Source organism: Podarcis erhardii (assembly GCF_964252035.2).
Source record: "Podarcis erhardii genome assembly, chromosome: 4".
Classification (NCBI taxonomy): domain Eukaryota; kingdom Metazoa; phylum Chordata; class Lepidosauria; order Squamata; family Lacertidae; genus Podarcis; species Podarcis erhardii.
The window spans coordinates 2161857-2179536 of record NC_138508.1 but is presented as its reverse complement, the minus strand read 5'-3'; the positions used below and the strand labels follow the sequence as shown (position 1 = coordinate 2179536).

The window sequence follows — 17680 nt, the reverse complement described above, 5'->3', positions numbered from 1 at the left end:
AAAATGAAATTAAAACTGTGTCATCCGCATACAAAAGGACCGGGAGGGGCGTACCAGCCAATTTGGGGGGGATGGGCATTTTCTTTCTCCACATTTCCTACTAGCGACTTGGTATAGAAATTAAATAAAGTAGGCGCAAGGACACACCCTTGCCTAACCCCCTGGTGGATTTGGATGTCCTTGGATAGGTGGCGCTGTCGGTCACACCTTACCTGGATCCATGTATTTTCATATAGACTGTAAATAAGGTACAGTAGGCGTTTGTTTATATTTGCGGCGCTTAGCTTTCCCCAAAGCCTGTCCCTCGGTATTAAATCAAAAGCAGATTTGAAATCTATAGAGGCCACGCATAGGGAACCTCCTTTTCTTGATGTATATTTCTCCGCAAGATGTTGGAGAACAAGGCCCTGGTCTAAGGTTGACCGATTTGCCCTAAAACCCGCCTGGGCTTCTGAAAGAATGTGGTTTTGTTCCAGCCAGTCCACTAATTTATCGCATAGGTGGGCAGCGCACAATTTGCTAATGATACTTAGGAGGCTAATTGGCCTGTAATTAGCCGGATCTGATCGGCTCCCTTTCTTGAATAAAGGGATGATGATTGCTAATCCCCAGTCCTCAGGGATAGTGGCCGATTGATCTATGCTGGTAAATAGGGCAGCTAGCACAGGGGCCCACCATTCAGCATTAGCCTTAAGGAGTTCCGGTGTAATGTTGTCTACGCCAGGTGCTTTTCCAGGTTTAAGGGATTGGATGAGCCTATAGATCTCTTCAGTTGCTACTGGGCGCCATTCGTCGCCAATATCACTCGGAGCTGGGGGCATGGCCTGCAAATGTTGATTTGATGTATATAAAGATGAAAAGTAAGCCTCCCAAATCCCAACTGGTATAGTATAATCAATTTCAATTGGGGAGTCTTGCCAACTTTTTGCAACTATTTTCCAAAACGTGGCTGAGTCTTTCCTTCGAGAGGCCTCTAATAAGCATTGCCACTCCCCCCTTTGGGCCTGAAGCTTTTTCTTTTAATCAGATCTTTATATTTACGTTTGGCTTTGAACCATTCCGCAGGAAGCAAGGGTAAGTTCGCTGATTTGGACATAGTCATTTGTCTGCGGTTCATCCATCTATGAGTGTATCGGTGAATCTCAAGCATTATCTGGTTCGTTTACAAGACTTGACAGGACCTCACTTCATCCATAGATTGAGTTGGTGAGTTGTTAACAAGTCATTTCTTATCATCCTTTTAAGCCCTTGGGCATTTAAAGGGGAGGAGCTAGTATCCAATTGTTTCTCAATGTTAACTATTTTGGTGAGGATTTCATTCAGTCTTTGGAGAACCAGAGCCATAATTTCTGCAGACAACATGCAAATCTCTTGGAAGGGGTGCGTATCCGAAATCGGTTGAAAGTAGGCTCCTCTAATATCTTGTTCTAGAGGCATGGGTGAGTCAGCGCTAGGAGCGGGAGGAATCCCTCCTGCTCCTGCTCTTCCCCTCTTGGATGGATTAGCGTTTTCTGTGAGGAGGGGGGTCGGGTCATTGTCATCCTCCTTAAAGTGGGGTACGGTTCCCCCAACGTTGTTACTCACTGCTTCTTCTATTTGCTCCGTTTTCTTGGCTTCCTCAACCTGTTCTGTTACTGAGCCAGGGAAGATGGCATTGGCTCTCTGGTGATTCTTTATTTTAGAGAAATTGTGAATCCCAATAATGATCTTCTGGCTCTTTGCATCTCGTTTTCACCTTCCGGCAGGCATTCTCAATAAGGAAGAGAGGTGAACACCAGGTCTAAGGCATGTCGACGACTATGAGTTGGGCCAAACATATTCAGGGAAAGCCACATGGAGGCCATGCTTTCCACGAAGTCCCAAGCGGCCCCTTGTAAGGTTGTGTCGGCGTGGATGTTAAAATCCCCTAGGACAACCAAACTAGGTGTCTCCAGGAGAATATCCGCCATGACCTGGAGCAACTCGGGCAGGGAATCCTTGGTGCAGTGGGGAGGTCTGTACACCAAAAGGAATCCTGTACTGCCCCTATTGCCCAACTTCCAGAACATGCACTCAGAGAACTGGGTCTTCCCAATAGGACGCCTGCTCCACAGGGAAGGACACAAACCAATGCCTTCAAGTTTTTTTTAACAAAAGTCTGACTAAAGATGCTGTCAGGGGCTCAGGAGCAGAGGCACAGGAGAGGGAGGAAATGGAGAGTGAGGGGGAGGAATCCGAGGGGAGTGTAGGCGGTGACAGTGGTCCGAGGGATTCCATGAGCCTCTCCAGCGAATCGGAAGATTCACAGAAGGGAGCGCCAATGGCCAGGGCAAGGGGGGTGCCAAGGGGGAAACCCCAGAAGGAAGGGGCCAGCGGGGACTCCCAGAGCAGCAGTTGAAAATCAGGACCAGCTTCCCCACCAGAGCGCAGTGGGGGGGAGGAGTCCCAGGCATCGGGACCAGTGTTCTCACCACCAGCGAGAGGAGATGAGTCAGGATTGACCACGCCTCCATCGGAGAGCGGGGAAACGGTCAAGAGGAAAGTTACCGGCTGGGCGCGCGCGCCAAGTTCAAATGTACAGGCGAGCGGCACAGCAGGTAGCCCGGATAGGGAACTAGGTCCTAAAGCCCGCCGGAAGGAGGGGCAAGAATCAGGGGGGTCAGCGTCAGAAGAGTCCAGAAAGGATGAAACCCCAGGGGGCAGAAGGACCCAGAGGAGGAAAGAACAACGGAAGAGGTGGAGTAAGGCTAGAGTCTTAAATTGGTGTCTAGGGGGCGGAGACTCAGATGGAGCTTCGCCGGTCTAAGTTCTAAGACATTGAGCTGCACGCTGCGGTTTGGAAATGGAAACTAATCTTCAATAAAGACTTTTGTACGTTATTACTGACTAGCGTTGGTCCTCTGTGAGCTGGGACCTAGAGGCAGCTCTGACAGATGCGGAAGAAATTTTTGACAGCAAAAGCTGTTAGTGGATTGGACTCCCTTGGGAGTGCTGGAATTTCCATTCTTTGAGGTTATCAAAAGAAGTTGGATGGTGATCTGTCATGGATGCTTTACTTGGTATTCCTGCATCACATGGGTGGAACAGATTGTACCAGGGATCACTTCAAGCTCAAAAATTCTACAATTCCGTGATTCTCCCCTGTATGAATTCTTTGATGGTAAGTGAGACTGGCCTTTTGATTGAAGCTCTTTCCACATTCCACACACTGATAGGGTTTCTCCCCTGTATGAATTCTTTGAAGGGAAGTGAGATTGGAGCTCTGACTGAAGCTCTTTCCACATTCCATGCACTGATAGGGTTTCTCCCCTGTATGAATTCTTTGATGGGAAGTGAGACTGGAGCTCATACTGAAGCTCATTCCACATTCCATACACTGATAGGGTTTCTTCCCTGTATGAATTCTTTGATGGGAAGTGAGACTGGAGCTCCTACTGAAGCTCATTCCACATTCCATACACCGATAGGGTTTCTTCCCTGTATGAATTCTTTGATGGGAAGTGAGACTGGAGCTCCTACTGAAGCTCATTCCACATTCCATACACCGATAGGGTTTCTCCCCTGTATGAATTCTTTGATGTTTAGTGAGATCGGAGCTCATACTGAAGCTCTTTCCACATTCCATACACTGATAGGGTTGCTCCCCTGTATGAATTCTTTGATGGGAAGTGAGACTGGAGCTCAAACTGAAACTCTTTCCACATTCCATACAATGATAGGGTTTCTCCCCTGTATGAATTCTTTGATGGGAAGTGAGATTGGAGCTCTGACTGAAGCTCTTTCCACATTCCACACACTGATAGGGCTTCTCCCCTGTATGAATTCTCTGATGGGAAGTGAGACTGGAGCTCATACTGAAGCTCTTTCCGCATTCCATACACTGATAGGGTTTCTCCCCTGTATGAATTCTTTGATGGGAAGTGAGACTGGAGCTCTGACTGAAGCTCTTTCCACATTCCATACACTGATAGGGTTTCTCCCCTGTATGAATTCTTTGATGGGGAGTGAGACTGCAGCTCATACTGAAGCTCATTCCACATTCCATACACTGATAGGGTTTCTTCCCTGTATGAATTCTTTGATGGGAAGTGAGACTGGAGCTCCTACTGAAGCTCATTCCACATTCCATACACCGATAGGGTTTCTCCCCTGTATGAATTCTTTGATGTTTAGTGAGATCGGAGCTCATACTGAAGCTCTTTCCACACTCCATACACTGATAGGGTTGCTCCCCTGTATGAATTCTTTGATGGGAAGTGAGACTGGAGCTCAAACTGAAGCTCTTTCCACATTCCATACAATGATAGGGTTTCTCCCCTGTATGAATTCTTTGATGGGAAGTGAGATTGGAGCTCTGACTGAAGCTCTTTCCACATTCCACACACTGATAGGGCTTCTCCCCTGTATGAATTCTCTGATGGGAAGTGAGACTGGAGCTCATACTGAAGCTCTTTCCGCATTCCATACACTGATAGGGTTTCTCCCCTGTATGAATTCTTTGATGGGAAGTGAGACTGGATCCCTGACTGAAGCTCTTTCCACATTCCATACACTGATAGGGTTTCTCCCCTTTATGAATTCTTTGATGGGTAGTGAGACTGCAGCTCATACTGAAGCTCATTCCACATTCCATACACTGATAGGGTTTCTTCCCTGTATGAATTCTTTGATGGGAAGTGAGACTGGAGCTCCTACTGAAGCTCATTCCACATTCCATACACTGATAGGGTTTCTCCCCTGTATGAATTCTTTGATGTTTAGTGAGATCGGAGCTCATACTGAAGCTCTTTCCACATTCCATACACAGATAGGGTTGCTCCCCTGTATGAATTCTTTGATGGGAAGTGAGACTGGAGCTCAAACTGAAGCTCTTTCCACATTCCATACAATGATAGGGTTTCACCCCTGTATGAATTCTTTGATGGGAAGTGAGATTGGAGCTCTGACTGAAACTCTTTCCACATTCCATACACTGATAGGCTTTCTCCCCCGTATGAATTCTTTGATGGGAACTGAGATTGGAGCTCTGACTGAAGCTCTTTCCACATTCCATACACTGATAGGGTTTCTCCCCTGTATGAATTCTTTGATGGGAAGTGAGGTCAGATCTCTTCCTGAAGCTCTTTCCACATTCCATACACTGATAGGGTTTCTCCCCTGTATGAATTCTTTGATGTTTAGTGAGATCGGAGCTCATACTGAAGCTCTTTCCACATTCCATACACTGATAGGGTTTCTCCCCTGTATGAATTCTTTGATGGGAAGTGAGAGTGGAGCTCAAACTGAAGCTCTTTCCACATTCCATACACTGATAGGGTTTTTCCCCTGTATGAATTCTTTGATGGGAAGTGAGATTGGAGCTCTGACTGAAGCTCTTTCCACATTCCATACACTGATAGGGTTTCTCCCCTTTATGAATTCTTTGATGGGTAGTGAGACTGGAGCTCATACTGAAGCTCATTCCACATTCCATACACTGATAGGGTTTCTCCCCTGTATGAATTCTTTGATGGGAAGTGAGACTGGAACTCAAACTGAAACACTTTCCACATTCCATACACTGATAGGGTTTATCCCCTGTATGAATTCTTTGATGGGAAGCGAGATTGGAGCTCTGACTGAAGCTCTTTCCACATTCCATACACTGATAGGGTTTCTCCCCTTTATGAATTCTTTGATGTTTAGTGAGATTGGAGCTCCTACTGAAGCTCATTCCACATTCCATACACTGATAGGGTTTCTCCCCTGTATGAATTCTTTGATGGGAAGTGAGACTGGAGCTCAAACTGAAACACTTTCCACATTCCATACATTGATAGGGTTTCTCCCCTGTATGAACTCTATGATGGGAAGTGAGATTTGAGCTCCTACTGAAGCTCATTCCACATTCCATACACTGATAGGGTTTCTCCCCTGTATGAATTCTTTGATGGGAAGAGAGACTGGAGCTCTGACTGAAGCTCTTTCCACATTCCATACACTGATAGGGTTTCTCCCCTGTATGAATTCTTTGATGGGAAGTGAGCTCAGACCTCTTCCTGAAGCTCTTTCCACATTCAATGCACTGATAGGGTTTCTTTCCAAAGAGATTTCGTTGTTGGGATGTGGAATGGGAGCTCTGACTGCAGCTCTTTCCACATTCCAAATTTTTACGTGCCTTCTCCACTCTGCAGATTGTGTTGTGGTCACCTTTTTTCTTGTTTTCCAATTCATCACAATCTGCAATGGAGAGAAAAAGGGATTAGAGCCTCAGGAACAAATGGAGCCCCCAGTTAGGGAATAATGTTCATTAAATTTGTTGTAGAGAAGGCAGTCTTCATTTCCTTTGTTATTTGCAATAAACCAATGTATTTATTATTGGATTCTAATCGTTGGTTGAATGTTGCTTTGTTTGAAGTAAGTTACACATTTTAAATTTTTTGTACTTTTTGTAAAAATTTTGTACTTTTTTCATTGGTTTAGATGCTATTATTACTGTTTCATGTTTATACAGTAGCACCTCGGGTTACGTAACCCTCGGGTTATATAAACATCAGCTTATGAAAGCGTCAAATCCATGCGCATGCCCAGAACAGTGATCCTCGGGTTGCCAAAACCTCGGGATCTGGCCGGATCTCCGGAACAGATCCCATTCACAACCAGAAGTACCACTGTATATGTGTTGGAAGCATCCCAGATTGGCTGTGGCAACCCAACCAGAAGGTCAGGGTATAAATAAAAATTATTATTATTATTATCACTGCTAGTACTACCTGGGATTCAGTCAGCCTGGCTCTTCTCTGGGGCAGATGTTGTTTGGCCCAGTCATGGCATCCCCTCCATCTCGTGTCAGTCGTCTCTTTGGTCAACCCAAGACTGACAGCAGCAAAAACAAAAACATAAATCCTGACAGAAGCTACTTATCTTTCCTAACAACTCTGAAGCTGACATTTAAGATGCCTGGGCAGTTCAGATCAGCCCAACTGTGGTAGAAGGAGGCAGAACTGGAGGAAGATTGTTCACAGAAAAAACTGTAATCTACTATTTCTTGTGGGGGGTATTAGGTTCCCAGGTGTTGTAGGGGGCACTGTGAAAATATATGAGGTTTGTCACATAGAGGTATTTTTTGAATTTCCTGGCAGATATGACGATCCCACACGGAGGCTTACCAAGAGAGGCCACGATCCCCCGATTCTCCTCCATGACGTCCTTATGCAGAGCTCTCTGGTCAGGATCCAGCAACTCCTGCTCCTCGTCCGTGAAACGAACAGCGACATCTTCAAAGCACACTGGACCCTAAAAGAAAAAGGGAAATGTCCTCCTCTGAGACAGCAGAAATATGATCTGCTACACAATGCTGTGTTATTTCCTTCCTGTTAATTGCTGTGTTATTTCAATAGGATTGCTTTGCTGCACATCTTTATTATGGGTACCTATTTTAACGCTTTAATTGAATTCTTTTATTCTGCATTTTAAGTGTGGGTATTCGTCTTTTTGCAAATACAGTGGTGCCCTGCAAGACGAATGCCTCACAAGACGGAAAACCCGCTAGACGAAAGGGTTTTCCGTTTCGGAGGCGCTTCGCAAAATGAATTTCCCTATGCTCTTGCTTAGCAAGACGAAAAAGTCTTGCGAGTTCCTTCGGTTTTTTTCCCCTTCCCCCCCTTTTCCTCAGCCGCTAAGCCGCTTATCAGCTGATCTGCTGATAAGCCGCTTAACAGCTGATAGCAAAAAGCCGCTAAACCACTAATAGCGCTAATCCGCTAAGCTGTCAATGGGCTTGCTTCGCAAGACGAAAAAACCGCTATACGAAGAGCCTCACGGAACGAATTAATTTCGTCTTGCGAGGCACCACTGTAGGTGGTACTCCAGCTTATGTTTACGTTTTTCTGCCTACGCAAGCCTTCCAGTTTTCCCGATGGAAGGGTCCACTTTCTCTTCTCCTTGTGAATTGTTCTGGGGAGGTTCCCTTCCAATGCACTAGAGTGAAATTCAAGGGGTTCATGGGGGCATGGAGAGGGGGAGGAGTGGGGGGCAGGCTGCATTTTGCAGCAGATAGGGCTGGCTAGGTGCAATTTACACAGATCAAAGGGCTAGACTGATAATAAACAATGTGGAGACTGCAGAAATAACAATAACAAAAGGAACAAGACAGGGATGCCCGCTGTCCCCATTGTTATTTATAATGGTGCTAGAAGTCCTTCTAAACTCAATAAGAGATAACAAAGGAATAAAAGGAATAATGGTCGGGCAGAACGAATACAAAATCAAGGCATTTGCAGACGATTTGGTCGTAACAATGGAAGACCCAATAGATTCAATAAAAGAGGTACTTGAAGAATTCGACCAATTCGGGAAAGTGGCGGGCTTTAAATTAAACAAAAGGAAAACAAAAATAATAGTTAAGAATATGTACACGGACAAAGTCGAAGAACTTCAAAGAGAAACTGAAATAGAGGTGACCAGGAAGGCGAAATATCTAGGAGTATGGGTAACGCCAAAAAACATAGACCTATTTAAAAATAATTATGAATCAGTATGGAAAGGAGTTAAGAAAGATATTGAAACGTGGGGTCGGCTAAAATTGTCATTTTGGGGTAGAATAGCCACAATCAAAATGTCCGTACTTCCAAGAATATTGTTTTTGTTTCAAAATATCCCTGTGATCAAAGGTATAAGGATATTCAAAGACTGGCATAGGGAGATCTCAAAATTCATCTGGCAGGGGAAGAAACCTAGAATAAAATTTAAATTGCTGACGGATGTGAAGGAAAGGGGAGGCTTCGCCCTGCCAGATTTGAAACTGTATTACAAGGCGTCATGCCTATGCTGGGTAAAGACATGGATAAAATTGGAAGATAAGGAAGCGCTGGACTTAGAGGGACACGGCAATCGATTTGGGTGGCATGCCTATTTATAGCATGGGCGGAGGAAAGTGCACAAAGAATTTGGAAACCACATATTTAGGGGCCCATTGATTGAGGTATGGGAAAGGTATAAAGACATGCTAGAACCCAAAACACCCCACTGGCTGTCACCATTAGAAGTCATGTGCATTAAAAAGATCAATATGAGAGCCAACTGGGCTACCTATGAACAATTGTTAATGAAGGAAGAAGGAAAGTGGAAAATGAAGCCGTACGAACAGGTTAAGGATCAAGTATACGATTGGCTGCATTACTTCCAGACAAATGATATGTTTAGGAAAGATATTAAAGATAAAGGATATGCTGATAAAAACTCTAGATTCCAAACTGAGATCCTGAATAATAATATAAAAACTTTGTCTAAAATGTACAATCAGTTATTGGATTGGAATTTAATTGACGAGGAAGTTAAGTCGGTAATGACACACTGGGCTAGAGATCTCGGCCGTAACATCTACTTTGAAGAATGGGAAAAACTTTGGAAACAACATCTTAAGTTTACGGCTTGTGTGACACTGAAGGAGAATTTAATGAAAATGTTCTACCGCTGGTATATGACTCCTGTAAAACTAGCCAAAATGTACGGATCCTGCAACAAATGCTGGAAGTGTAAGGAAAGGGAGGGGACTTTCTACCATATGTGGTGGGAATGCCAAGAGGTTAAAGGGTTTTGGGAGAGTGTATACAACGAAATGAAGAAAATTTTAAGATATACCTTTGTTAAAAAACCCGAGGCTTTCTTGTTGGGATTGGTAGGAAGGGAGATAAAAAGGAAAGACTACAAGCTGTTCCAGTACGCAACAACGGCAGCAAGAGTTCTATTAGCTAAAAACTGGAAATCAGAGGGTCTACCGACAATCGAGGAATGGAGATCAAAATTAATAGATTATGTGGAGATGGACAGGATGACAGGGAAAGTCAGATACTTAAAAGATCAGAGGTTTATAAAAGATTGGGAAAGCTTTACGAACTATCTGGAAAATTTAAGCGATGGACAGATAACACTAGTGGGTCTTAAAGGAGCTCTGTAAAAAGTAAAGGGTACTGTCTAAAGAGAAACGGGAGAATCAGTATGATTAATGGCATTACAAAACAAGAAATGCGGAATTTAAAAAAAAAAAAAGATTAGTATGGATGATTTGTGGAAAGGTTGAAGGAAGTCACATTTAAAATTTGTGAAAATAGTAAGTGAACTACCATATTTTGTTCTGTATCTTGATTTATGCAAACTAATAAAAATTATGCACAAAAAAAAAAAGGGCTGGCTAGGTGAATCCTGGAAATTATTTGTCATCGCCTGTCCGCTGCTTAGAAGCCTATTTTAGCATTCATTGATGAATATAGAAATACAAGAAGCCTAGTTTGGGTGGCCATCTGTCTTAGAGGATCTAGCTGAGACTCCTGCAATGTAGGGGGTGGGACTTGATGACCTCTGGGGTCCCTTTCAACTCTAGGATTCCATGAAAACTGCAACTAGAGATGAATCCTACTGTCAACATTCAGAAGGCTAGTATGACAGAGTTGTCTGGGCAGGAAATCCCACAGTTCACAGCTGGAGTTTACTCTTTATCAGTAAGAACACGATGTTCACAGACTTGGCTGAGTTTCGGCCTTCATGAGAACAGCAGCTCATTCCCTGAGCCTCTTCTTCCACAAAAGCAGTTGCAGAGAGTGAAGGCCGCCGACTCCCCACAGCTTTCCAAGTCCCCTCCTCTCTGGGGTTTCTGGCAAGCGATTGAACAGTGTGCCAGTGTGCAGCCTGCCTTTACTCCTCCATGTTAGACCTCTCTTGGCTCTGAGAGACAAGCAGGGAGGGTGGATTCTGGCAGAAGGAGAGGGAGCCCCAGTGGCTCCTCCTTCTCCTGACTCACCTCTGCCTCTCGACCTTCCTCTCCCACTCACCTCCTTCTTCTTCTGCCTTTGATTCTGCACTGCTTTTCTGCCACAGAGTCTCCCAGCTCACTAAGCCCTGTTGCCCCTTCAGCTTCTGACACCTCATCTTCCCAAGCTTCTCCCTTTCACTGCTCATCCTCCCTCCACCTCCACTCCTTCGGCTCTGAGCCGTCTTCCCTTCCTGGTTCCTCGGCTGCTTCCTCCCACCATTCCTCTGTGCCCAACCAGTCCATGACATTGCTCCATCCCTCGGCCTCTGTCCCCACAAGGCAGCTTCCCCTGACCTGATCTGGTTCCACAGCCGCTGCTTCCCTTCTGCCCCCATGAAAAGGCGGATCAGGAAGTCTTGCCGGCATCATTCTGTCACCTGCAAGAGAAAACAGGTAAGCAGGAAGCCAGGAGGGCCTGCGTCTCTCACAGGTGAAACAGGGCATCTCTAACCACAGATGGGCCTTTCAGAAAGCCTTACCTGCTGAGGGCAGTTGAAGGTTTGTGCCCATTTCATGTTAGGTGTGCAGAAATACTCCCCTCCTCTGAACCCTTGTTCCCAACACCCACCCCTCAAAGAAAACACAAAAAAACCCACACCAAGATGAAAAGAACCCTCAGATGAATTGGAAAACCAACAGAACAAGACCAAATGGAGAAAAGCCACCTTCCTCCTTACCCAGTGGCCTCTCTCTGGTGTCTAACGGAGGCCTCTCTGCCTCACAGGAATCCAGGTCCATTTCTGCAAAATGATCCCTGTTCTGAAAGAACAACAAGAATTCAAAACAGTAAATGAAAGGTGAGAAATATTAGAAAGAGAACGCAAAGACAGATACTTTAAGGGTGTTAGATCTCATTCCCCGAAAATGGATGGGCCATCAGCAGACCATTATTGGATGTTCTCCATCCTGTTTGGAGCCCCTTGGGAGTATCCAGAGGAAAGTCTCTTTCACCTGCTTTCTCTCTGCCTGCTCTCTCTCCTCTGCCTGACTCAGGAGGAAACCTTCGGCCAGGGCCACTGCCTGGGAACTGGTCTCCGCTCCACAGTCCCTCACCCAGCTCTCCATCTCTGGTGGAAGGACAGCCGGGAACTGCTCCAAGATCACCAGATGCAGCATCTCAGCTTTCGTGTGCCTTTCTGGCTTCAGCCACTGATGATCAAGGTGGTAGAGTTGGCTGCAAACCTCTCGGGGCCCTTTGGCCTCCTCGAAGCAGAACTGCCTCAACTGCTGGCTCTGCACCTCTGAGCGGAGGGTGTCCTCCTCACCCAGGATCTTCTTCACACAGTTTTCCAAGAATCCCCCACTGCTCCCAGTTTGGATGACATGGCCTCTTCTTGCTCTAGGGCCAGCTGTGTCTTGCTCATCCATCTGTGCTCTCAGGAAGCCTCTGAGAGATGGGAAGGAACCCTTTGGTCTTCTGCCAAGTTCTGTCTGTCTGAATGAGAAGCTCTAGCAAATCCTGTGTGGGGAAGTCATGTTTTATTTGTGTTTGTTTTGTGTTTTGTTTGTTTTTTGTGGTTATGTGTTTGAAAAATGAATAAAAATTATTATTATTTTTTTAAAAAGAGAAGCTCTAGCAAATCCTATAAAGCAAATACATTGTTCTGTTACAAAAGTTGTACAGTATCAGGAGAAGAAAAAGTTTCCCTGAGCAAGCATGGGTTAGTCTTGCTGGGAACCAGGGTAGGATTGCACCACAGGCCAGACTCTGAGCTATCTTTCTAAAAATGAGGAGGAGGAGGAGGAGGAGGAGATGGATGCCTCTAGAAGGGAGACTGTGGAAATGTGGAGGCAAGCGAAGAGATTAATACGAGGCAAATCAGCCTGGTTGCTCCTTCCTTCCAGTCAATGCATGAAATCAGAACTGATTGACAAGGGAGTCATTGGTTCCTAGTGAAAAATGACTACGTGTGTTGAATCTGAATCTCCTTCCTTGTAGCTTGAAGCCATTGGTTGGAATCCTGCGCCCAAGTGACATGGCTCTCCTAACGACCGGCCTCACTATACACTGCCTTTGTTGATCTAAAAGCAGCCTTTGATACAGTCTCCAGAACCAGACTCTGGGACAGACTACAGGGGACCTACATAGAATTAAGAGCTTCTGCTCTTAATTCAGGCACTGCGTGCAAACACGGCTCTTAGAGTCAGGTGTAGCCGCCTAGGACACCTAACGGACCCTATTAAAACCTCTACAGGAGTCAGGCAAGGGTGCCTATTGGCCCCTCTACTATTCAATTTCTATCTAAATAATTTAAAGCTCGCAGCAAACTGTGAATTTGAATGTCTCAAAATCAACTATCAAAACACCAAGATACTTGATTTGGGGGAAAAGCCAAAGCTTAAAAGCTGGGAACTCCAAGGCCATAAATTAGAACTAGTCACAGACTATAAGTATCTAGGAATGGTGGTACAGGCCTCAGAAGCCAACAAACTACACATAAACTCCATCGGGAGTTCAGCGGAAAAACCCGCAAATTGATGAGAGTGGAGGCTAGCATCTGCCTAACATCTGCCTTACAAGCCTGGTAGATGAAGGGAACGCAGTGCATGTAGCCTACCTTGATTTCAGCAAGGCATTTGACAAGGTGCCCCATGATATTCTTCTAAAGAAGCTGGTAAAATGCGGTCTTGACTATGCTACCACTCAGTGGATTTGTAACTGGCTGACTGACCGAACCCAAAGGGTGCTCATCAATGGTTCCTCTTCATCCTGGAGAAGAGTGACTAGTGGGGTGCCACAGGGTTCTGTCTTGGGCCCGGTCTTATTCAACATCTTTATCAACGACTTGGATGATGGACTTAAGGGCATCCTGATCAAATTTGCAGATGACACCAAACTGGGAGGGGTGGCTAACACCCCAAAGGACAGGATCACACTTCAAAACGACCTTGACAGATTAGAGAACTGGGCCAAAACAAACAAGATGAATTTTAACAGGGAGAAATGTAAAGTATTGCACTTGGGCAAAAAAAATGAGAGGCACAAATACAAGACGGGTGACACCTGGCTTGAGAGCAGTACATGTGAAAAGGATCTAGGAGTCTTGGTTGACCACAAACTTGACATGAGCCAACAGTGTGACACGGCAGCTAAAAAAGCCAATGCAATTCTGGGCTGCATCAATAGGAGTATAGCATCTAGATCAAGGTAAGTAATAGTGCCTCTATATTCTGCTCTGGTCAGACCTCACCTGGAGTACTGTGTCCAGTTCTGGGCACCACAGTTCAAGAAGGACACTGACAAACTGGAACATGTCCAGAGGAGGGCAACCAAAATGGTCAAAGGCCTGGAAACGATGCCTTATGAGGAACAGCTAGCTAAAGGCCTGGAAACGATGCCTTATGAGGAACGGCTAGCAGTAAAACTAGCTAAAATGTACAAAACATGTAATAAGTGTTGAAAATGTAAAGAAAAAGAAGGGACATTCTATCATATGTGGTGGGAGTGTAAAAAGGTGAGAGGCTTCTGGGAAATGATATATAATGAATTGAAAAAGATGTTGAAATATACGTTTATTAAGAAACCGGAGGCCTTCTTATTGGGATTGGTAGGAAATGAGATAAGTAAGAAAGAATGTAAACTTTTCCAATACGCAGTTACAGCAGCGAGAATACTTCTGGCCCAAAAATGGAAACAGGAAGAGTTACCGACGGTGGAAGAATGGAGACTGAAATTGACTGATTTTGCAGAACTGGACAAACTAACAGGGAAGATCCGATATCAACGAGACCAAAAGTTCATCGAGGACTGGGGAAGATTTACAGATTATCTGAAAGGCATATGTGATGAACAGATAACGTTTGTTGGTTTTCAAGAGACTCTGTGAAAAACAGAGGAATATTGTTAATAATATTGATGCAAACGAAAGATCGGCAGAGGAGCTGAAGGAAGTCAAAAAAAGAGATAAATGTGTGATAAAATGTGAATTGATTGTATAAAAATGGTTGTTGTTTTTTTTCTTTTGTGGAAAATGAATAAAAATATTTTTTTTTAAAAAAGGAGTGTGGTGGAGTCTCCTTCTTTGGAGGTCTTTAAGCAGAGGCTTGACAGCCACATGTCAGGAGTGCTCTGATGGTGTTTCCTGCTTGGCAGGGGGTTGGACTCGATGGCCCTTGTGGTCTCTTCCAACTCTATGATTCTATGATCAATCTACAAATGGCTGACATTGAATCTGCTCCCCCGAGGGATAGCCCCATTGATCCTCTGTGACCAATTCCAGTCAGGCTGGCAGACTGCAGTTCTGAACACCCTCCAGAAACTGGGTTTTGCCCCTCAAGCCCTTCTAAGTCTGGGCTTGGGCCAGGCCAAAGCCACGGTCAGGCAAAGGATATTAGACACCGAGAGAGAACAGGACTGCGCAAGGTGCTCAGACTATAAAATTGGAGAAATCGAGAAATATATAGCCGCACCGGCAGAATATCTCTTCTTTCTCGCATCTAGAAATGCAAGAAGGGCCTTTACACTTGCCAGAAGCTCGGCTCTTCCCTCGCTGGTCCTGGATGGAGCCTTTAGAAAAGTCCCGTACGATCAGAGACTTTTCACCTGCCCATTGGGAGAGATAGGGAGCCAAAACACTTGTTCTTTAGACATCCCTTTTACGAAGAGACACGTAGTAAGACCATTGATCCGCTGATGGTGAGGCTCGCTGACCTCCCGCAAAAGCAAGAATTAGACCTTTTCCTGTTAGGCAAAGATCAGAAGATGACCTGGATGGTCGCCAGATTCTGTGTACAGATCCGTAGGCGCAGACCATCTCCCTTCTCAAAATAGTCGGTCATGAAAATCCCCAAACTCGGTTTTATGGGTGACTCTGAGTCAAGTCCCTGGGATAGTTTGTTGGTGTACATTGCTTTCAAATTTGTTGTTGTACATAAATTGCCTGTTTTACTTCTGTGACTGTACCCCCAAGTGTGTGTTATAAGCTGGTCTCTGACCGTAATAAATTATCTAATCTGACATGGCTCTCCTGTCTCCTCTCTGTCTCCTCTCTTCTCCATGTAAACATACCCAGCTCCTCTTAAAGCTTGGCTTGATCTGCTTGGCTGGCCTCCTCTGCCAATAAGGAGAAAGAAAGAAGGGAAACAGACAAAGAGGTTTGGGAGCAACCATTCAGACACGTTTCCTCTCTTGTGCAATGACGCTGACCCGTGTCACACACAGCAGAAGTCCTACTGATAGTCTTATTTAAAGAAGCCAGAGTTCTATCTGCTAGATTTCCCAGGGGGCTCTGAATAATTTTTTTTCTGGAAGGGGGGCGGGAACCTCCTCCTCCCCCCCCCACAAGAGATCGAAAGGAAGAAAAGATCTAAAGGAAGGTTCCTGCGACCTCGCCCCTCCCTGGCAGGACCCCCTGCTCCCTGGGGCTCCCCCCCCATGAGCCACCCTCCCCTGCTGCAGCCCTGGGACCCCCCCCCCTTCTCCCCACTGCACCCTCCTGGGGGGGGGAGGAGGAGGAAGAGACTCACCAGATCCCAGGAGAGGATTGCCCTTCCCAAAGGAGTAAGCAGCCTCTTTATACAAATGCAGAATATAGAGTACTGTAGTTGCAAACCTCGCCCCTCCCTGGCAGGACCCCCTGCTCCCTGGGGCTCCCCCCCCCCATGAGCCACCCTCCCCTGCTGCAGCCCTGGGACCCCCCCCCCTTCTCCCCACTGCACCCTCCTGGGGGGGGGGGGAGAGAGAGGAGACTCACCAGATCCCAGGAGAGGATTGCCCTTCCCAAAGGAGTAAGCAGCCTCTTTATACAAATGCAGAATATAGAGTACTGTAGTTGCAAACCTCGCCCCTCCCTGGCAGGACCCCCTGCTCCCTGGGGCTCCCCCCCCCCACGAGCCACCCTCCCCTGCTGCAGCCCTGGGACCCCCCCCCTTCTCCCCACTGCACCCTCCTGGGGGGGGGAGGAGGAAGAGACTCACCAGATCCCCCTGGAAGAGAACAATGCAGCATTTGCAATAGCAGAAAGCAACCCTGCCCCCCCCCCCCGCTTGCAGGAAGGGGAGGGAGGGGCTTTTCCTCTGGAGGACCTGGCCCCCCCTTACTTCGTGTCCTCTCTAGGAATGCAGCTCGGTTCCCTTTAACCCTTGCCAAGCCGAGTCCACCCTGCTCAGTCCTCTCTGCCTTTTCTCTCCTGCATTGCACAATCCCAGAGATGCTCATTTTATTTTTGCTCTTGGCGGGTCTGTGATCCGCTCCCTCCCTTGGCCAGAAAGTGGAGGAAGAGGTTGCAGGGAAAAGGGGGTTGCAGGGAGCAAGGAAGCTCCTCCTGGAATGGGAGGGAGCCCCCTGGGTCATCTATTCCAGCCCCCCTGCAAGGCAGGAATCCAACCTCTGCTTCACAACCTCCAAGGAAGGAGAGTCCGCCATCTCCCAAGGGATTCTGCTGCTCTTCCCCTCAGAAGGTTCTTCCTGCTCTTTAGGCAGCAGAAGCTGCTTTCTGGTCCTCTGGTCCCCCTTATTCTGGGCAGGAGAAAACAAGCTGGCTCCCTCTTCCATGGGTCAGCCACCTGCCACAAGACAAAGCATTTACATAAATTACTGCAACTGTTTGCCTCCCTTGGATGAATCACCACAGCCCCATAGTGGCCGAAAAAGCAGGGGAGCAGTGAGTCTCCCCTCAAGTTTCAAAAGGAGGGCTGCATTACTCGGCTGTCTCACAGGATGCTTTTTATTATGTTTTTATCATTGTTGTTCTGCATTGTGCTTTTAATGTTGTACACCGCCCTGGGAAATTCTGATAAAGGGTGGTATAGAAATTGAATAACAACTACTACGACTACGACTACTACTATTTCCCCAGCAGTAGAAGTTCCTTGTTTGATTCTGTTTTTATGTTATAAAGGGCTCTGAGTTCCGCCTTCTTCATTGTTGTTCTGTATTGTGCTTTTAATGTTGTACTTCGCCCTGGGATATTC

The 17680-nt window shown here is 46.1% G+C and overlaps 1 protein-coding gene across 1 annotated transcript in view; it reads right to left on the bottom strand.

Annotated features, from left to right (window-relative positions):
- The window catches only part of LOC309340970 (uncharacterized protein), a 98269-nt gene extending 81485 nt beyond the window's left edge, over positions 1-16784 (bottom strand). Inside the window, exons 1-4 of the mRNA XM_081860309.1 lie at positions 16685-16784; positions 11720-12227; positions 11446-11527; positions 11063-11145 (exon numbers count right to left, since the gene is read on the bottom strand). Coding sequence (XP_081716435.1) covers positions 11063-11145; positions 11446-11527; positions 11720-12136 — 582 coding nt within the window. The 5' untranslated portion in view covers positions 12137-12227; positions 16685-16784. The remainder of the gene's footprint in view (positions 1-11062; positions 11146-11445; positions 11528-11719; positions 12228-16684) is intronic.
- Positions 16785-17680: the final 896 nt, after the last annotated feature.